The sequence below is a fragment of the Micropterus dolomieu genome, linkage group LG09, assembly GCF_021292245.1.
Source record: "Micropterus dolomieu isolate WLL.071019.BEF.003 ecotype Adirondacks linkage group LG09, ASM2129224v1, whole genome shotgun sequence".
NCBI classification, from domain to species: domain Eukaryota; kingdom Metazoa; phylum Chordata; class Actinopteri; order Centrarchiformes; family Centrarchidae; genus Micropterus; species Micropterus dolomieu.
This window is the reverse complement of record NC_060158.1, coordinates 2,050,962-2,072,744: the sequence shown is the minus strand read 5'-3', so window position 1 is coordinate 2,072,744 and position 21,783 is coordinate 2,050,962. Positions and strand designations below refer to the sequence as shown.

At 40.8% G+C, this 21,783-nt stretch overlaps 2 protein-coding genes across 2 annotated transcripts in view; both read left to right on the top strand.

The window, feature by feature from the left end:
• Positions 1–6: 6 nt before the first annotated feature.
• On the top strand, positions 7–8,496 carry LOC123976563 (zinc finger protein 391-like). The gene is made up of 2 exons (XM_046058841.1): positions 7–382; positions 6,542–8,496. Exons 1-2 carry the CDS (start codon positions 190–192, stop codon positions 8,035–8,037), a joined length of 1,689 nt encoding a protein of 562 aa, XP_045914797.1. The 5' UTR covers positions 7–189; the 3' UTR covers positions 8,038–8,496.
• Positions 8,497–15,560: 7,064 nt separating this feature from the next.
• LOC123976567 (gastrula zinc finger protein XlCGF57.1-like) overlaps positions 15,561–21,783 on the top strand; it is a 9,509-nt gene continuing 3,286 nt past the window's right edge. Inside the window, exon 1 of the mRNA XM_046058846.1 lies at positions 15,561–16,063. Within this exon, the coding sequence (XP_045914802.1) occupies positions 15,871–16,063 (193 nt within the window). The 5' untranslated portion in view covers positions 15,561–15,870. The remainder of the gene's footprint in view (positions 16,064–21,783) is intronic.

Below are 21,783 nucleotides of genomic sequence, written 5' to 3'. Positions count from 1 at the left end.
ACCTTCTTTTATACAGTCAGTGGGATAAACGTGTTAAAGTGGAAACTTTGGTTTCACCTTTCATCTCCTGTTAGCCACGAATGCTAACTGAAGTTAGCTTAGCTTGCTAGCTGGAAATAGACGGAACTCGGCCACACAGCGCTGGTTGGAGGAACTCTGAGTCCAAACTGTGTTTTTCATTTGTTTAAAATGTCTAAAGTCCAGATGCTGAGAGGTTTTATCAACCAGCGACTAACTGCGGCTGCTGAAGAGATATTTGGGCTGTTTGAAAGAACGATATCAGAGTACGAGGAGGAACTCTGTCGTTCCAAAGAGGAGAACCAGAGACACAGGAAACTACTGGACGCTGTTTTCCAGCCTGAAGTCCGGTTACACAGAGCAGGTTTGTCCTCTTTACTGCTTATTCTCACTGCAGACTGAAAGTAGTTATGGCGAGATGAAGTTTCATGAGGCATATAAGTTTTCCATCCTATTGGTTCACTCGGCTGTCGGCAGCTACCAGCGGCACTTCCGGTGGCAGCTTGAGATGCCGCAGATTTGTTTGTGTCCGTCAGGTCGCCACTGATTTACCGTGAGATGCCGCGGCACCTTTCGCCTTTATGTGGTATTTCCGGTGGCAACCTGAGATGCCACAGATTAACCGGGGCTGCGTTTTTAATTTTTGAAGAAAGACATAAATTAAAAAAAACGAGACAGGGGGGTCAGGTGACCCGGAATTAATATTAAACAGGCCTATATTAAAATAAAAGCCAAGCTTGTAGTCATTATACAAGCACTAACGTTATACCAGGGTAAAGTTAGAAGAAAAATATCAATCATTCAGTAAACCGAGAGAAATATGTTAGCAACACTTGTTGATTATGCAATATGTAATATTGTGCATTTATTCATGTAATCAGCAAGAGTCACGTTTAATGAACACATTGTTTGGTGCAATACAGTCAGTGTTGGGGTAGTTACTCAAAAAATGTAATGGATTACACATTACTAGTTACTTTTTTTAAAGGAACTCACTGCTGAAAGTAACTAGTTACACTACTAGTTACATTACTTTTGGATTACTGCGTAACATCACATGTGATCCACAATAACACTATAAAGTTACACCTCACACATGCCCAGATGAACACAAATCCTTATTATAACGAGGACATACACAGGATCTCTCTTTTATGCTTTTTAATACAACAAAGCTGACAACAAAGTTGTGAACATCAGCCCAACATTTGTCAAGAGAAGAACAAGGCTACAGTACTACAGACTGTGATTCTGAATTTAATAAATTCTGAATTTTAATAGCATTCTCAATGAAAAGTTCAGGACATCTGTCCATGTACTGAATACGAGGACGTGGGTCATACAGCAAAACAACTACCCTCAGCACACAAGTTGTTCTACCAAAAAAAGGGTTAAAGAAGATTAAAGTGAATGTTTTGGAACGGCCAAGTCAAAGTTCTGACCTTAAAATGATCGAAGGGTGTGGAAGTTAGCAGCTCATGTGAGGAAACCCACCAACAGGAGGGGTCACACCAGATCCTGTAAGCAAAGGTTCACATACTTTTACCACTCGCAGATATGCAACATTGGATAATTTTTTTCAATGAAGAAATGATTGTTTGTGGAATTTTGATGTTGTTGATCTGAGTATGTTTTAGGTTATATTTGTGCAGAAATATAGAAAATTCTAAAAGGTTCAGAAACTTCGAGCACCACTGTATAGCATATTTCCAATGGCAATAATAAACGCCATAATATTATGAATTAACATAAATGTACAAGCTATGGCTGCAGAACGTTGACTGTGAAGCCAATGGGTCTACAGGTCTGTAGAGAGTCCAAAAACATATTTAAATTATCAACAAACAGGCTGTCGACGCTGAGAATGTCTTCTCTGGACGTCAGTCAGGTCTGTGAGGCCATATTTTAAATGTTCTGCCTGATATTGTACAGCAGTAGGCTTAAATCTTTTCATTTCAAGAAAATATATAAAAGTTAAAAAACAAAAAAACAAAACAAACTACCATGGCATGTGGCATCCTTAATTTCTTATTGTGTCCCTCAAAGTATTGACCACATACTCCACCCCTGATTTTGAAAGAGGTAAAGCTTCCTCTTTGCAAATGCTGACAACGCAGTCTTCACCTGATCATCAGTCAGGCCCAGAGTGCTGACTTTGTAAGTGCGGGCATACTTGCCGAGGCCCAGCAGGTCTTAGTGCTGGCAGCTTTTCTGCACAGGTAACTTCAGCCTTTTCAAGGTTTTCCTCATCTTTGTGTTTTCTGAATAATATATACACCCATAAATACCAATTTGTTTTTACTCATAGAACGAAGAGCTGCTCTCATAACAGCTTAATCCTGAGTTTTTCCCCTGTGAAAGTATGAATGTTGTTAACTGTTTAACACTAATTCATGGAGGGAGGATCTGCTCTAAAATGTTACCAAATTTGTGGGATTACAGAGGACAACATTAGGATGCCAATGACAATGGTGAACAGTTGGGTTTGGTGAAAGGTCCAAGTTCAAATAAAAAGCCAAAATAGTCTTTTTTTTGTTTGTTTGCATTTGTTACCATACTATTGTACAATATCAGCCAGAACAATATATGTAATATGGCCTCACAGATCTGACGTCCCGAGAAGACATTCTCAGCGTTGACAGCCTGTTTTTTTAAATAATTTAATTTTCTGTTGGCAAGGGCGTCACTTTGTGTTGAGTGGTGGGGACATAAGGGCTCAGATAAGGGCTGTGACAATGCACAATATTGGTCTCAAGAGAACAAGACGAGAAGTTACTTTAACACTATTTTTCTTCAGTGATGAAATATTTCATATGTGACATTTTGTGCATAAAAATTAGGGATGCACCGAATGTTCGGCCACCGAAATGAATTGTCTGAAAATAGCAAACAAAGCACTTTCGATGTTCAGCCTAATAAGTCAAAAACCAACAAAAATTTTCTGAGAAGGTAATTAAGCTAGCCGCATCTACATTTGGAGTGAACACGTATTCAAGCCTTTATGGTAAATCTACTGAAACAGCCCAGAGCGAGCTGACAGGCAGGTTTCCCGACTTTATGCTGTCAGTTTCTCTCTTTACAAAGACAAGTGTTGCAGTATGAGAGTCCTGCCTGAAGAGAGGCTGTGAGATCTTCATGTTACGCCGTACGAGAACCACATACAACATTATCTATCAAATTGGGTCTGACTTGAATTTAGCACAAGGATACACATGTGACAACGTCCGGTTTTCAAAATAAGGGGTCTATACAGTATAATAATAATAATAAATTTAATTTGTAATGCAATTTATATTTAAGCAAATCCCAAAGTGCTACATGATAAAACAGGTAAAGTGCTAAAAATAAAAATACATAGAGAGCGTAACAAATAAAAACAAATAATAAGGCAAAGGAAAATGGCAAGAGTTCAATCAAAAGCTCTCCTAAAAAGGTGGGTTTTAAGGCCACGTTTAAAAGCATCCGCAGTCTGTGGTGTCCTCAGGTAGTCAGGGAGAGTCATTCCACAGACTGGGAGCAGCTGAGCAGAAAGCCCGATCTCTCATTATACGGAGCTTGGTTCTGGGAGGTTTCAGGAGATGTACTGAGGCAGATCGGAGGGCACGTATGTAGGTCTGTGGGGTGAGGAGTTCCTTGAGGTAGGAGGGGGCTTCACCATGGATGCACTGGTGGGTAAGGAGAGAGACCTTGTACTCAATCCTGAGTGAGACAGGAAGCCAGTGGAGTGATTTGAGGATGGGGGTGATGTGGTCATGTTTGCGCACCCTCAACAGGATCCTAGCAGCGCTGTTCTGGATGTACTGCAACTTCTGAAGGCTTATCTCAGGGATCCCGGTGAGGAGCGCATTGTAGTTTTCCAGCCTGGAGGAGACAAAAGAGTGGACAAGCTTTTCCGCATCTGCAGGAGTGAGTGTGGGACAGAGTTTGGCGATGTTCCTGAGGTGGAAGAAGGAGGTCTTGCACAGATGTTTGATGTGAGCCTCAAAGGTCAGATGAGAGTCCATTTTAACACCCAGGTTGGTGGCTGATGTTGAAAGTGGAATGAGAGAAGGTGATGCTGGTGATGTCAGATGACCGAACACCACAGGTGATGTTGTGTGTCAAGGATTTAGCCTCTCCCAAGGCGACATGCTCAGTTCTCCCGGTGAGGTAGGATCATAGGCACGGTCAGAAAGAACGATAGTGGAACGTAGATGGTGAAGGAGGATGTTGTGGTCCACACAACATCCTCCTTCGTGATGAGGGGAGTGGTTAATGACCTTCGTGATGAGGGGAGGTTGGATTTTACCAGGGCTGTGGAGAAGGGGTCCAGGGCACAAGTGGACAGTTTCATCTTTTTGATGATGTCCTCAACCTCTCGCTGTGAGATGACAAAAAACACAGCAGAGAGGTTGGGAAACCCAGGCTGTGGGTCGGCAGTCGGGACAGGCAGTGTGGAGATACTAGATAGCAGGGAGCGGATGGTGTCTCCTTTTTTTTCTGAAAAAAGTGATGAAATTGTTGCACCTCTCTTCTGTGGCTTCTGAAAGAGAGTGAGTTTGCGGTTTGAGGATGTGATTTATGGTGGCGAAAAGTTGTTTGGAGTAGCCAGGACTGTTGTTGATAATGTTGGAATAGAACTGTGAACGTGCATCTCTCAAGGACCTTGCATAGGACTTCTAATGTTCTCGGTAGGCCTGCCTATGAACAGTGAGTCCTGAGGCCTTGAGGCGCCGCTCAAGGACATGCCCTGCTGTTTTCATTTGCTGGAGTTCGTAGGTGTACCAGGGGGCTGAGCATAAGAAGCTGACAGTTCTAGTTTGGACAGGTGTGTGGAGATCGAGGAGACTGCATAGAGATTTGTTGTTGAAGTCAACCGACTCAGTGACTGTGGAGAAATCAGCAGAGGAGAGATGTTGGAGGTCTATGGTCAAGGTGTCCGGGTTGAACTTTTTCAGATCCCTATAGCAGATTGGACGCTTGTTTTTGGTGTGTGAGGAAAGGAGTGGCAGCTCCATTGAGATGGCCTTGGGGTCAGACACACCCAGATCATATGCCAGAAGGTTGCTAATAGGGGCAAAGTTTGAAATGACCAGGTCCAGTATGTGCCCCCTGGAGTGTGTGCATGTTGTTGGAGGTTGAGGCAGTCCAGTAGTTGCAGAAACTCAGCTGCAAAGTGGCAGTAGGGGTTGTCTTCATGAATATTAATATCTGCAAGTATAATAATGTTGTCAGAGGTGGTGCAGAGTGTTGTGAGAAGGTCATGTATCTCTGAGATGAAAACTGAGTTGGGTCTGGTGGGCCGGTAGATGAGGAGCATTGTCAGGGGGAAGCGGGGTTTATATTTAAATGCTAGGCATTCAAATGAGGACAGTGTAGGCAGGGGGAGAGGGAATAGCTGGAAGTTCTGTCGGTGTATGACATCTAGGCCGCCACCATGACCAGTGCTGCGGGCTCTCTCCAGGTAGCTGTAACCAGGTGGACAAACTTCATTAAGTGCTGAGTAAACCCCTGGCTGGTGCCATGTTTCTGTCAGGCACATGAAGTCTAATCCCTTGTCCGTGATGTGGTCCTGTTTGAAGGATGCTTTATTTGTGAGGGATTGCGTAATGAAAAGTTCTATTTTGAGTGTTGATGGTGTGGTGAATCTCTGTAGAGGGCGTAGTACACTGGAATCCACTCCACGTTTTCTGGCCTGACTTGTGTAAAGAGATCTCGTGGTGTTTCCCGTGGTGCTCAGCTGATGACGTGGCAGACGTGCGACAGTGGTCCAGATGGATGGAATGTTTGAAGCAGGCTGGCCAGGCTGATGGTAAACAAACTTTCGACGGGAACTTGGATGTAATGCGGACGGCGATTAAGTCCAAGTTCTTTGATGGCTACAGTGCACATTGGAATGAAACAGTTGTTGAGATGTAGCAGCTGTGGGATAGAGTACTTGACTGCAGAGGTATCGTTAAGGCAAAACCAGACCGTTCAATTTCGTATCAATCCATGCAAAAAAGAAACACTTTTCAGAACGAGAAAACGGCAGAGAAGTGGCGAACAACAAACGCCAGCGTCCTCTCCACTCATCAAACGTCAAAGATCCATCAAAGATGGAAATAAGATTAATTGGATTATATTTATACAGAAAGTATAAAACATATTACATATGTACATTTAAAGTAAATGGACACATGTAATTTACTTTACCGCACCCTCTCGGGCCTCAGACCCGCACACTATAGTCTCCCCAAATCCTGTAGGAAACACTGAGGAAAAAGCACATTTTGACCATTTAATTTATGCAATGGTAAAAAAAGCCAAAAATGTGATTTTACTTGTTTGGTATTCGGCAATTTTTTTCATTATATTCGGTTTCGGCATTGGCCAAGAATTTTAATTTCAGTGCACAGTATGCTTATAGTTTGTTTGAGTTTAAGTAATTTCCAAATATGTTTTAGAAAATGTGCAGTGATTTTCTCCATGTTTAATAGTGATATCAGTGGGTAAAATTACTATTTTCCTAAAACATGTGCCTATATTTCATTATTCTCCACAGACGTCCAGCAGCTGTTGGTGAGTAAAGAAGAGGTTCCCCCTGAGCAGCAGCAGTGGAGCCCCAGGCTGGACCAGGAGGACCCACCAGAGTCGCCACACATTAAAGAGGAACAGGAGGAGCTCTGGAGCAGTCAGGAGGGAGAGCAGCTTCCAGGACTGGAGGAGGCTGATATCACAGAGTTCCCATTCACTCCTGTCCCTGTAAACAGTGAAGAAAATGAAGAGAATCAGGATTTGAAAACAGAAGCTGATGGAGAGGACTGTGGAGGACCAGAACCAGCCTGGAACATTAATCCAGATAGTCCTTCACAACCAGATACTCATGGCCAGACTTCACTCTCTTCTGAACCTGAGAATAATGACAGTTGTGATTGGGAGGAGAATTGGGGGGAACATCTGCAGAAACACAATGGATCCCAAACAGTTGTGAAACCATTTAGTTGCTCAGTGCTGGTGAGTAAAGAAGAAGTTCCCACTGAGCAGCAGCAGTGGAGCCCCAGACTGGACCAGGAGGACCCACCAGAGCCGCCACACATTAAAGAGGAACAGGAGGAACTTTGGACCAGTCAGGAGGGAGAGCAGCTTCCAGGACTGGAGGAGGCTGATATCATTGCGTTCACATTCACTCCTGTCCCTGTGAAGAGTGACGATGATGAAGAGAATCCGCAACAGCATTTGAAAACAGAAACTGAAGGAGAGGACTGTGGAGGACCAGAATCTGCCAGGAACTTTAATCCAGATAGTCCTTTACAACCAGATACTCATGACCAGACTTCACTCTGCTCTGAACCTGAGACTGACTACAGTTGTGATTGGGAGACCAGGGAACCTCAGCCAGGTTTAAACCCTCTGCAAAACAATGAAACACCTGTAAGTGATCAGGAATGTAACACTGGAGAAACATCAGTTAGCTCCTCTGAATGTGCTGCAAGATTTGGCCACAAGGAACATCTGCTGAACCACAATGAAACCCAAACAGGAGTGAAACCATTTAGTTGCTCAGTTTGTGGTAAAAGATACAGCCGGAAGAAATCCTTAAAGACTCATATGAGACTCCATTCAGAAGAAAAAGTTTTCAGCTGCTCTGTTTGTAAAAAAACATTTCCATTGAGAATAAATGTTGTGACTCACATGAGAGTCCACACAGGGGAGAAACCATTTAGCTGCTCAGTTTGTGGTAAAAGATTCACACAAAAGGGAACTCTAAGACAACACTCCAGAGTCCACACAGGGGAGAAACCGTTTAGCTGCTCAGTTTGTGGTAAAAGATTCGCACAAAAGGGAACTCTGAGCCTGCACTTTAAAGTTCACACAGGGGAGAAACCATTTAGCTGCTCAGTTTGTGGTAAAAGATTCACAGAAAAGGGAACTTTGAGACGACACTCTACAGTCCACACAGGGGAGAAACCGTTTAGTTGCTCAGTTTGTGGTAAAAGATTCACACGAAAGGGAGTTCTGAGACAACACTCTGCAGTCCACACAGGAGAAACCATTTAGTTCCAGTGTTTGTGGTAAAAGTTTAAGTTTCATTTAAAGGATAGGTTCAGATTTTTCAAGCTGGTCTTCATAATAATAAAATAATAGTGTTGCATTCATAAGTTTGATCAGTGTAGACTCTAAAGCTGTCATATAAATGCAGTATTTTCATTTTATTCTACTTAACAATTGTACTCCGCTATAATTCCGAAGAAAAAGTTGTGCATATGACATCTATAGTTGTACTGGTTACTTTGTAGGTTAAAATTTTAAATTAAAGACACACATGTATAAATCCCAGTACATTGTTAATGATTTAAACCGTGGCTCCAAGTCTTTTTGTCTTGTGACCACTTACAAGTTAGCAGTGTCATGTCCTCGTCATGTTTCACATCTTGTTTCAGTTGTTTCTCACGTGGTTTCAACGTGTCACAAAAAAAGCATAGATTAGAGAAATAAAAAAATGTTAATACAAATGTGTGTAAGGACTGAAGTCTTTAAAATTACAAATACCATCATTAGGATCTTCTAAAATATTCTAAATGTGATTTTAACCTTTCACACAGAATGTGAAGTGTAATGTTTTGTGTGGCACAAATACAAACCATATTATTAAATTATTAAATATGTAAATTATGAAAAGTAATCACTATTATGGGAAATTAGTTGATATTTGTTAGTATTATATTGGTAAACAACTTGTTAATGCTGATGGGCAGTTACTAACTTATAATGAATTCCTTTCCTCATTCTGGTTACCAGTTACCCCAAAAGAATTTGCACTGGGTTATGATGCTTTACCAAGGAACGTGCTGCATCGTCTCAGAGGTTCGTTAGTCGAGGTTTCAATGATCAGTCCTTTAAATAGTGATATATTCCTTGAAAAAGTTGACATTACTAAGAATAAATGTTCAAATAAATACATTAGGAATTATATACAAGCTGGAACTCTCGTCCCCTTGTGGTTACCTTTTACGTGCTGGACTTAAATTTGTTTTTGGGACTGCCAACAATACCTCCCAGAGCTATGTACTCTGAAAGCCGTCTTTTGCCAAATGGTAACAGGCAAGTTCTATGTGTCATCAGTAGAGCCTGACCAATTTATCGTTTTGCAGATATTATTGGCCAATATAAGCTACTTGCAGATATATCTGCATCGGCCAATATAAGACTATTAAAAAAGAGAAAAAGAGAATCAAATCCTTCCCTTATGTCATGAGTGTTCCATAGTTTGCCCACCAGAGGGCGCTCTGCAGTTCCTCTGTAACATAACTGTAGCACCACAGAACAAAACATCAGCTGACCGCAGTCTACCGGAGCTCAGAGACGGTGTTCTGTCGATTTTTGCTACCTATCGAGATGTGCTACTTAGCGGTTCTGCGCATGCGTATGACCCACAAGCGCGGTCTGTTTCCACGCCCATAAATCTGTGCAACCTTGCTGTTGGGAATGCCGTCGAGAAAGTGGCTGATCAGTCAATCTCTGTCAGTAATATCAAAATAAAATCATTATTAGTCCATCAGAATACGCTACCCCTGATATCTTAAATAAAGATGGCATAATATAGTATTTCAACATGCTCCCTATCTCCGTACAGATGGCGTGAGTAGTGGTTCAATATAACATGACTCTGTCGTGGGAGCATTATTTGATGGGGGATATTGGTGTATAAGAACACGCTACCCCTGAAATGATGTTACAATATAATCAAAAAATATAATACTGTGAGAGTTATAACTTTATGTGATTGGAAAAGGGAACAAATAAGGTAGCATTTTCTGACACCGGAGCTACGGTGAGGAGCTCCTGTTAGCTCTCATACTCAGTGTTCCCGGTGAGTTGGTCTTTTGTTACGTCAATTACATGACTGAAATATTAATAAAAATAGCCCTCATCACTTTTCGTATTCAGAGACCAGACTTGATAACCCTCACGTTTTTCACTGCCCTCTCCAGGCTCACAGCAGTGTGTTTAATGTTACGGAAGAGGCTACGCTGCTGACAGACGTGACAGTTTGGCAGTTCTAGCGACGGCAACACCGGTCCTCTCATTTCTCTCTAATTTATTTCTTCTAAATATTTTCCAACAGCAGACAATGCTGCCTGTTGCTAAATTAGCCACAAAGCTATTGTGAGAGGCTAACATTAAATTAACATTAATGAGTGATTACACTGTAGTGTCTCTAGTTGCAGTCGGTGTGTCAGAAATAATGAAACCAGAGGGGACTTGTGAATGAATGTGAGCTGAACAAGTATCTAACACACAGTTGTAGGTCCTCGTTGTAGACAGTCATGTAGCTTCGATAGAATTAACAGAGTGCTGGTGATAAACTAGATGTAGAAAGTAGTCATTGTGGCTGATTATATGTAAGGTAATAACTACTGCATGACAAAAAATATACATATAATTATTAGCCTATGTAGGAGGGCCCCGTTTCTCATTATGATAGCAATGACATGAGATGATATATGGTATTGTTATTATTTTAGTAGTAGTACTATATTGGTATTTTTTATAGCTTCTGTTTCGCTGGCCCCCACAATACATTACACTATTTAATTTAATGTCCATTAGAAGTAGTACTCTATAATTTATAATAAATCAGATGTATTTTTAAAATGTTTTCTGTACTGTTATACATTTGACTCTAATTTATCAATATTTTTTTGTACTTTTTCTCAAAGTACTATTTCTAACAATAACAAAGTTTAGTTTTAAACTGCATGGTATCTTGGTGAGGTCTCAACATAATAAAGTTTTTGGGATAATCTTTGTTTTATTTATGTATATTTATTATTAAATATGGGGGGAAAGAATATTGGCCGATATATGGGCTGTTGGATTTTAAAATCCTCAAATGACAAAATCGGTATCGGACGTAAAAATCCCATATCGGTCGGGCTCTAGTCATCATTGGTTAGCCAGTTAGTTATATCTTTTACTTGGGGTGGCCGTCTCAAAGCTGCGCATGGCAAAACTTGTTGTGGGTCCAGATCTTTCCATATAGGTCCTTCACTTTTGCGTCCTTTTCTCCCCGTTGGCCCACAGGTTTGTTGTATTTGACTCTGCTGAAGCTGTTCAAAAAGACATAATAAATTAGCAGCCTTCCTAAATAGTATATCCCATTGGGGACACATATACACCTCTTCGATTCGGTTTCCTCTGCTTCCAGCGTTCACAAAGACACACAACAACAGGTTCCCCTAATTAACCATGTCGATTGCACCAACCCATGGATATCGACATTTGTATTAATTAAAAACTTTTGAGATTACAGCTTACTGTGCTTTTGCAGTACAGTGAACTCTTTAAAAAAGACTTCTCATATAAATTGTGGATTGTTACGTGATATTAAAAATAGAAAATTAAGGTTTCCCCTTTATATCCAGGGAACTGTTAATGTAATAATGTTTATGTAATAATATAATATTTTTACCCTGTTAACTGTGAGTAATGAGTCCTTGTATTTTCTTAAAGGAGCATTGTGTGTCATCTGTTTGCAACAAAGTCATCCAGTCTTGTGAGATTCTGACGTTGAAAACGGTCCCACTGGCTTTTCTCCATAATCCCAATAAAGACTTTTATTGCCCCTTCTGTTATAAAACAGCAATTCAATAAAAAGTGGAACTTCATTGTTAAACTTATATCAAATCAATTAATGCTCTCTGTTCAAGAACCGAACAATGTTGTCAGAAAAAGGTCAATAATTTACCTGCATTCTTTCATTAGCAGTTGTTGTGTACCTCTTTGTAAATCTGTCATACGGAGGGCCTTTCCCATGGCGTCCCAGGACACCTAGTTTATCAATTAGTCATTTTTTAGAAGATGATTAAGAAGAATAGGTGGTGGTAATAGTAGTAGTAACAGATTAAGGAGATATGGAAGGTGAAGATGGAAATACAGATGTGGAGAATATACTCACCTATTGTGAGACCAGACCACAGAGCAGCCTGTGGTAGGAAGTATTTCTCTAGTGAAGGTACAAATGTCGGGCAGCAGTATAGATTAGCTTCACCAGTTTCGTCAAGAACTTCTTCCTGAATTAACTGCTAAAGTGGTTTTTGAATGGTGAAAGACAATAAATATTGTATTTTATGCACATGATTGTCTATTAACATGTACAACCCTGCTTGTAAGTAACAAAGACCAAATAATCAGCATTTATTCAATACAATGTTCTAACCGCTGAGTGATGAAGCTTCTAGTTGTTGTTGTTTAATTTATTTAACTTGTTTCATTTGTGTAATCTTTGCATCATACAAATTCAGTTTTCAATATTCAATAAAATACCTGCCACAAAGTTTTCCTCCACAATGCTTGTTTTGTCTACTGAAAAAAAATTCAAATAGATTTTTTTAACTGTTAAAACATTAAAGTAAAAATGTTCTGTTTTTGGCACAGGTCCTTTGCATCCTTCATCACATGGCTATGGCACCTGTGGAGTATAATTAGATGGAAAGCGTCTTTCTGTCCTTGTCCCGTTACAACCTCATAGTTTCTAGAGGAGCTCATCGGGACCTACGCAGATCCATCACAAATATACATGACTGGCCTTTTCTTAATGTGTCTATGGTGGCATTTGATGCAGTCTGTGATGAATGCTCCAAGAAAATAATACACAGTTGCCGTGGTAGGGTCACAAGTCACACCGGTGTCCGCAGGGACTGGCGACGAGCCCTTCACAGGATCTCTGACAACCATGTCATAGATGTAAAATGGTGCAGTTTCACCTTTTGCCTTCTTTATGACGCTATCCGTTGCATCCAAATACACAATGGCATCCTTAGATCTCTCAGTGAAAAGTTGTATTGTCTTCTCTGACCACATCGTAACATCGACCTTTTGAATAATTTCCTCCCCTCCTCAATCTTCTTCTGGAGGCTTATCGTCTCGTTATTGTGTCTTCGTTACTTTCTAGCACTCCACGAAATGGTCTTGAGGACACTCGTAGTTGCCACCTCATCCCTGCAACAAGACTCCTCCACAATGTCGTCCAGCACTTTGAGGATCGAGGGTCAAGGGTCGTGGTAGCTTGGAAGTCAGTCTAATTGCAGTTACTTCCCTGTCATTGGCTTGAATTGGCCTCCTTATTTTGCTTGTGGTGATGCCTGACTCCCTAGTCTCCCTTGAAGTTTATCACTACTTTCCAAATAGTTTTTAGTGCTAAAAGGCCCCGCACCTTATGGCAAAACACAATCATTAGGGCTAAACTCTGTGCTCTCCTGGACCACCTCTCTGACAGCCAATGCAAACGCTCCTCCGAGTCTGTTCATCTGTGTACAATATGCATGCAACATAAACTTAAGAGTTTGATGAAAATGCTCCAAGGTAGGAATGTAACTCGCACCAAGTTTGGATATGCATGCCCAAATTAGAATATATCTACAAAATGACATAATCTTGGTAGCAAAAGAAAGGTAAGACATGTTTAAAACACCATACTACATCATTGTTTGAGATTGAGGGAGGAGTATCCCAGAAAAGGGGAACCTAGGGATTAACTGACTTGTATATGCCATACTTCATGTAACCAGAAACTCTCTTCAGTCTGGCCCTCAAACGCTCAGTTTCAGGATCTCTTTCATTGAATTGGGGCACTCATGTCAGACGGACTGGGGCTGCCTGCCACAGATGGATTATCAGTTAACATCAGCTGCAACTTTCCCCTCTCTAATCAACATAAATTTTTGCTTTTGCAAGTCAAGCTTTGCCGTAAACGCAAAAATATTATGATTGAAGTGCTTCTCTGAGAACGCTTTAAATTTCCCAGACCATGTATTAATGTATATACATCGACTTCCAAAGGCGATTCATTTTGATGTGCTACGTCCATTCCGATCTTTATCCTGGGCCAATATGTTGGAGGAAATGTTCCCTCAAAAGGCGTGGCTTCTTCTCCTCCACTGACACATTTAATGCCTCCGACTCATCGTTAAAAATTGAAGCAAAAATTGAATGCCTGGCATGGATTCAGGCAGTATTGTTTACATTCTGAACGCAGATACAGGCCTGACAGGACGAGTGGCGATTAAAGAATCGAGTTGACTGTAAAATTACAAGTTCTAAGATAGGATAACACGCAGCCATGGGTTTTGTAATTTCTTCTATAATATTAGATAGGTTTTTCCCTATCTTTGAAATTTCAGCTAAACAACTTGGTACATGGACTGATCTTTCCTCTGCTGAGGTAAGTGTGTGGTGATGGCGTAGTTGATGAGACCGTGCTTTTGGTGTGAGAGACCCCGGTTCAACTGGTCTGGAGATCTCCAAATTGAGCTCCCTAATCGATTTAAATACAGCGGACAACTTTCGGACGAACGACCCTCTGCCCCGGCGTAAATAGGATCTGACATTACCGCTGCACTCACTGCTATAATATGTGTAGGCTTATCAAATAAACAACAGTTGTATTAAGATTCAGGCTTGATGTTGAGGAAAAGTTTGTTTTCTGCAGAAACGAAACTGAAAGCAGTTGTCATTTATTTTGTGTTTGTGTCGAATATTTCTTTAAGAACATGACTTTAGATGTGAAAAATAAATAGACGTATTATATTCTTTTATGAAAAGATTGATATTCATTGTAAAGAAAAGCCTAAATATTTGAACCTGTTTATCTTAGCCTATATGAAAAATATTACTTTCACAAATACAACATTTCAATATAAATCATGCATTATATTGAAGAATTATAACAGTTAAAATGTATAAAGACTTAGTCTAACTATTTTTCTTTAATGCCTTTGTTGCTTGATCCCCTGCGTGTCTTGTTGTGTCATGTTCTATTATTCTGTCGTTTAATGAAGGCTATTTTGTTTTGGCTGAAGATTTTCATATAAGATGAATACGATTCAATGAAAACAACAATTGTACTGTCCATCAGACAAGAGAATTTTTTTTATTGAACACAATGCTGTTAACCAGGTGATATGAAATGTTAGTGTATTTTCTGAATTTAAAAATCCTACATGTTAACCGGCGAAGTCCCCCATCGTGCTGCAAATGGTGTTACACACTTTCAACAAGCCGGTGTGACACCAAAATGTGATTCTGTGACCCAAATGGCAAGTTAAGCGCCAGAGGCTTTGTTGACGTTGTTTGGTTGGGTTTAGGCACCAAAAGTACTTGGTTATGAATCGAGGCGTGCGACCTCTGATATAGAAAGGAATTGTAAGTCACTTTGGTAAGTGGGAAGAGATTTTTTTTACAGATTAATCTATCCAACAATATATCAAGCAGTTAAATTTTGTTCCACATCAATCAAGTGTGCAACATCAAAATACTGATTACATGTTAAATTATCAGCAATAATAAATCAATAGTAATAATACATAGTAAAAACATTCACAGGGGCCATTCTGCTGCCCAGCAAATACTTTAATTTGTAATGATTTATGAACATTTTCTGACATTATGTTGTTGTTTTTTTTACTGTTTGCTTTGTGGCATTTTTTACAGTGACTTAAGCACGATGTGGGTATTTGTAGTATTGTTCAATTTTAATAAAGAGATGTAAACCTTTTATTTATAAGTCGTTGAACCGGAAGCACTCTCTGAGGCTAACATGCTACCGTTTCTGTTGACCAAAACCTAAAGCGGAGTGAAGCACCAGAGCCTGTGTGGATGGATAAACGTGTTCAAAGCGGAGCCCTTTTAAAGGAAAGAGGGGCTCTCTGAAGGGCCCTGGTTCAAAGTGGACTTTGTGGAAACTTTGGTTTCGCCTCAGACTCATCTCCTGTTAGCCACGAATGCTAACTGAAGTTAGCTTAGCTTGCTAGCTGGAAATAGACGGAACTCGGCCACACAGCGCTGGTTGGAGGAACTCTGAGTCCAAACTGTGTTTTTCATTTGTTTAAAATGTCTAAAGTCCAGATGCTGAGAGGTTTTATCAACCAGCGACTAACTGCGGCTGCTGAAGAGATATTTGGGCTGTTTGAAAGAACGATATCAGAGTACGAGGAGGAACTCTGTCGTTCCAAAGAGGAGAACCAGAGACACAGGAAACTACTGGACGCTGTTTTCCAGCCTGAAGTCCGGTTACACAGAGCAGGTTTGTCCTCTTTACTGCTTATTCTCACTGCAAACTGCTGCAAACCTGCTGGTTTTGTTTAATCTATTGTTTTAATATTGCTGTTTTAAAAACGAGGTTTTGCAAATCCAGCTAACGCCTGGCTCATCTTTCAAAATAAAAGCTTTTTTTCTTGATGTGTTGTCAAACTTCGTATTATTCATTGCACTGAATTGAGAATGAACAAGGTGACCACATATTTTCCCTCGTAAAGCAAACATTTGTGTCGCGATAGTCGATTGGTTAGATAGTCCGATCACTTGGTCATCCGGGTTACTGTTTGAAAGGTGGATCCGGACACGCTGTAACTTTTTGTAAAGAAGCTGTAAAATCAAGATCACTGTAATCCGTTTAATACGTTGCTCGCCTCAGTTACACCTGCTTGACTCGAAATGTACATTGAACAGAATGCAGCATTGCAGGCAATATTTTGTCATTGAAATCCACGTTTGCATTACAAATGACAGCCTTTGGATAGTGTTTTAAATTGTTCTGAACCCCCCCCCCCCCCCTCCTGAAAGGGTTTATTTTTATCATAATTATTTAAATAGCACCGTCAGATATATACAGAGGCCGTGTGTTCCAGTGGCATGTTGTTTGCTAATCGCAGTTGATCATATTAAAAGGCTAACTGATCAGTAGAAAACGCTGCTGCACTCAGTGCAGCTTAAAACTCTGGTGCTGCTTAAAGAAGCAATAAAACTGGCCTGCTTAGTAGACAAGTTAATAGATTATATTTATCAAGTACCAAATGCAACGTGAGTAAGCGGAATCAAATTCTAAATCTGGGGTCCTCAACTACTTCTGTATAAGGGCCACAATTTCACAAGATGATTATTTTATCAATGTGAACACCCAAAAACACGGTAAGTCCATCACGATAACGACATACTAAGTGCTTTAAATCATCTGGTGTTGCTGCTGTTATGCAGTTGCACCTTGCATGTGACACCTAGTTACCAGTGGTAACAGCAAATATGGTTTAATACGCCGGGTCACAGAAGTCTGGGGCAGCTAAACAAACTAGTGTCAGGCAAGTATTGTTGTTTTCCCATAATTATGTGAGCAGTTATGATCAGACTGTATGCTGCACACAACATGAGTGAAAGAAGTTGGTTCCCTGGCTGAGAAGGCGGAGGTGTGCAGCTGACCGCTCACTGTGTCTGCTCCTGACTGTCGGGCTATACCACTGCTATACTTCAAAGTGGTCCGCTGTCAAAAAATATTGTAAATGACAGATGTTTTGTAGATGCATTTTTGATGAACGGTCAGTTCTAATCTCACTGACAAACGCACTGTATTTCCTGTGACTACTTCATAATAAAAGTGTAGTAAAAGTGTTTCGCCCAGTTAAATGCTTTTAATGTGAAGCTGCAGCAGCAGGAAATGTTCAGTTTACATTAACAGTAACTCAATACAGCGTTTATAGTTTGTAATTCTGCAAATATATAAATATTGCAATACATTTTAATCAGTGGCCATTCTGCAGGCCGGGTGGGAATAAAAAGGCAAGTTATTATTTTGGCCCGTCGATTTTTTTTTAATCTACCAGTCCCATTGGCGAGTGAGCCAAAAAGTTAATTTCCACACGATCAGCTCCGGTGTTGTCTTGGGTGTCTCCCCCTAAAAGTCTAGGTGTTTTCTTGGTCTTGTTAAACACTGTTCTTGGTCTTGACATGGTCTAGGTCTCGTTAAACTCTGTTCTTGGTCTTGACACGGTCTTGGTCTTGACATGGTCTCGCCCCCTAAAAGTCTAGGTGTTTTCTTGGTCTCGTTAAACTCTGTTCTTGGTCTTGACATGGTCTAGGTCTCGTTAAACACTGTTCTTGGTCTTGACATGGTCTAGGTCTCGTTAAACTCTGTTCTTGGTCTTGACATGGTCTCGCCCCCTAAAAGTCTAGGTGTTTTCTCGGTCTCGTTAAACTCTGTTCTTGGTCTTGACACGGTCTTGGTCTTGACATGGTCTCGCCCCCTAAAAGTCTAGGTGTTTTCTTGGTCTCGTTAAACTCTGTTCTTGGTCTTGACACGGTCTCGGTCTGGTTAAACACTGTTCTTGGTCTTGACATGGTCTAGGTCTCGTTAAACTCTGTTCTTGGTCTTGACATGGTCTCGCCCCCTAAAAGTCTAGGTGTTTTCTTGGTCTCGTTAAACTCTGTTCTTGGTCTTGACATGGTCTAGGTCTCGTTAAACACTGTTCTTGGTCTTGACATGGTCTAGGTCTCGTTAAACTCTGTTCTTGGTCTTGACACGGTCTTGGTCTTGACATGGTCTCGCCCCCTAAAAGTCTAGGTGTTTTCTCGGTCTCGTTAAACTCTGTTCTTGGTCTTGACACGGTCTCGCCCCCTAAAAGTCTAGGTGTTTTCTTGGTCTCGTTAAACTCTGTTCTTGGTCTTGACACGGTCTCGGTCTGGTTAAACTCTGTTCTTGGTCTTGACATGGTCTCGGTCTGGTTAAACTCTGTTCTTGGTCTTGACATGGTCTCGGTCTGGGCACTCTTGACTACAACACTACATTGTACTCCTCACTCTGTGGGCTCCAGCGGACAGAGAGAGGCGGCTGCGTCAGAGCCGTATCGTTCATCTGTTTTTAAAATGGCCGATGCAGATTATTGGAAAAATGCGGAATATCTCCAGCCCTTCGGTGAACAACCTGCTTTTTGCTGCAGCCAGATATTTCAAATGTTGACTCATCAGTCCAGAGCGCCTGCTGCCATTTTTCTTTTCCTCTGTTCCCATGCATGGTTGAGTTGTTTGGCCTTGCTGGTATGGCTTTTTGGCCGCAAGTCTTTGTTGAAGGCTACTTCTGACCAGACTTCTCAGACAGGAGTTTAAAGGGTTGGGCCGATAGACGATGAACCATCACCGATGACTGACAGACAGGAAATTAACTTTTGGTCTCTCTGCCAATGGGACTGGTTGATGGAAAAAATCCACCGGCTAAACATATTTTTTTACAATATAATAACTTGCCTTTTTTATTTCATGTAAAAAAAAAAAAAAAAATTCAGTTCTTTAAATAAAGATAACTTAAAGAAGAAACCAGATTGAAATTTGAAGCAAAATTAATTTCTTGCTATTAAATATACTTAAGACATAACAGTACATTGTTACTTACAAGATGCTTTTAATCATTCAACTTAAACCTCCTCATTAATTAATATTTTTTTATGTTCTGCTTCAGCCATATTCAGCCGTGAGAGAACGGTAAAATACGGGAGAAGCCCTGGGGAAAAGGGAGGGTTGACAGGTATGCACGGTGTTAGCTAGCTAGCTAAATGCTAAAAACACTCCAGGTACTCCAAGCTCGATTTGACAGCTCTCGACTTTAATCCCCTGACGCCCTCCCCCTTACATATCTAAGCCAATCAGACACAAGAAACCTCAAATGAACATAAACAAGAACCAATGAACACCTCTAACCCGTGTATTACATGATTCTAGATTCCTGGATACAGCCGGGACCAATTTAAGTGCGACACAACAAAAAAACAACGCTGATCCGCTGTTGGCTCCCATCAAAAAGATATTAAATGTCAACATCGTACCAAATATGTTTACCTGCCAATGTGTCGGGTAGACTTCCATCATTCAGCCGCCAAACAGAAAATCTACCCGCATTTGGCGCTTGGCGGGTGTTAATTTCCAGCCCTGCTGACAGACATCACACAGTTGAGCCGGTATCTTGATTGTAGGTTACTTTGTGGCCAGTGAGCTGTGGTGAACTTCATGCTGCCTGCAACGTCATCTGGACTGACCAGTTTGGCGGTGGGTCCGTGATGGTCTGAGGAGGCATATCTTTGATGTTACCATGATCAACTGTGTAACTCTTGACTGTGACGTTACAACCCAAACCTAGGCGGAGAACAAAAAGAAAGGCACGTGAATACATCTACTTTGCCTAGTTCAACTCAGCAATCAATACTCATTAAGTTAAATGCTAAAGTTGCTCTTACTGCATTTCTGTCGTGCTGTTGCCAAGGCGACATAAGTTTCGTTTTACCGTGGACGGACTGTAACATTACAGAGTTGTAGTTGATGTCGATTTGTGTCTATGCTTTTTTGTAATCAAATTAATTGTTTTTATCGAATTGTTTCAGCCCTGAGTCAGACCAGAGTCTGTAGGCAGCTGCTGGATAACGAAGGCATTGATACCGTTGACTGTCCCTTATGTTCCCCAGACCTGAACCAATTGAATATTTAATTATTGCTGGGGATAAAGCAGGTTGCCCTCTAATCGGAAGATCGGCGGTTCAGTCCCCGGCTGATGGCTGTTCCATCGGGTTATGAAAGTGTTTGAAAGCAGCACGCCAAAAATCGAAATAGGCCAATATATGTGTATTTTTCTTCTTTTCACTTGCATTGTATTTTATTAACTATTAATTATAATATATTAGGTCTGGACAATTAATCAAAAAGTATTTAAAACCGAAATTCAGAACCTCTGATGTAATTTTACCATGTTGGTTATTTCTCCTATTAATACCGTGTGTTCAGCAGCATTTAGAGGTTGTCAAGTACTAATCTACTTAATAGGAGACAATAAATGCAGTGTATTGCAACAATGCATTCATTGTGAATTGTCCCCTATTAAATAATATTATAGTATTTTAATACCATACTGTTGCAATACATTTGTGAATTGTCCCCATAAATAGCTGCATACATTTGAATATTTCTATATGCATATTTGCATGATACATCAAATTCATTGACAGTGATTAAATTTGTAATATTTTCTTATTTAATCATTTTAAGTGTTATTTATCCACCACATGATAAACACTCTTTCTGATGACACAATATGCTTAAATTGTAAACCCAGAATTCAATTTTAAACAGATTTCATAGAGCCCTGTGCATGGTCTCGTCACCCGATATGTGAATGTAGCATACCATCAGAACGTCGTAACTTTAGTGATAAAATTTTGAGCAACCAAGAAGGTGCCAAAACAGGCATCTATGATGACACCACATTTCCATAACACGCCTGCTCCTCAACTCTAGTAGTTCTACCATGTCCTCCTGAAATAAATATGTAATATGTTTTACACACAGACAGAAGCAAAATGAGTTCTTCACATTCTAAAGCAGTAAAACACTTACTTCTTCACCGGCCTAGTGAGTTTACTTATATACACTCACCTAAAGGATTATTAGGAACTCCACACTAATACTGTGTTTGACCCCCTTTCGCCTTCAGAACTGCCTTAATTCTACGTGGCATTGATTCAACAAGGTGCTGAAAGCATTCTTTAGAAATGTTGGCCCATACTGATAGGATAGCATCTTGCAGTTGATGGAGATTTGTGGGATGCACATCCAGGGCACGAAGCTCCCGTTCCACCACATCCCAAAGATGCTCTATTGGGTTGAGATCTGGTGACCGTGGGGGCCATTTTAGTACAGTGAACTCATTGTCATGTTCAAGAAACCAATTTGAAATGATTGGAGCTTTGTGACATGGTGCGTTATCCTGCTGGAAGTAGCCATCAGAGGATGGGTACATGGTGGCCATAAAGGGATGGACGTGGTCAGAAACAATGCTCAGGTAGGCCGTGGACATTTAAACGATGCCCAATTGGCACCTAGGGGCCTAAAGTGTGCCAAGAAAACATCCCCCACACCATTACACCACCACCACCAGCCTGCACAGTGGTAACAAGGCATGATGGATCCATGTTCTCATTCTGTTTACGCCAAATT

Coding starts and splice junctions, on each gene's coding strand:
- LOC123976563 (XM_046058841.1), top strand. CDS start 190: ATGTCTAAAGTCCAGATGCTGAGAGGTTTTATCAACCAGCGACTAACT. Junction 383..6,541: donor AGTCCGGTTACACAGAGCAG/GTTTGTCCTCTT, acceptor TATTCTCCACAG/ACGTCCAGCAGCTGTTGGTG.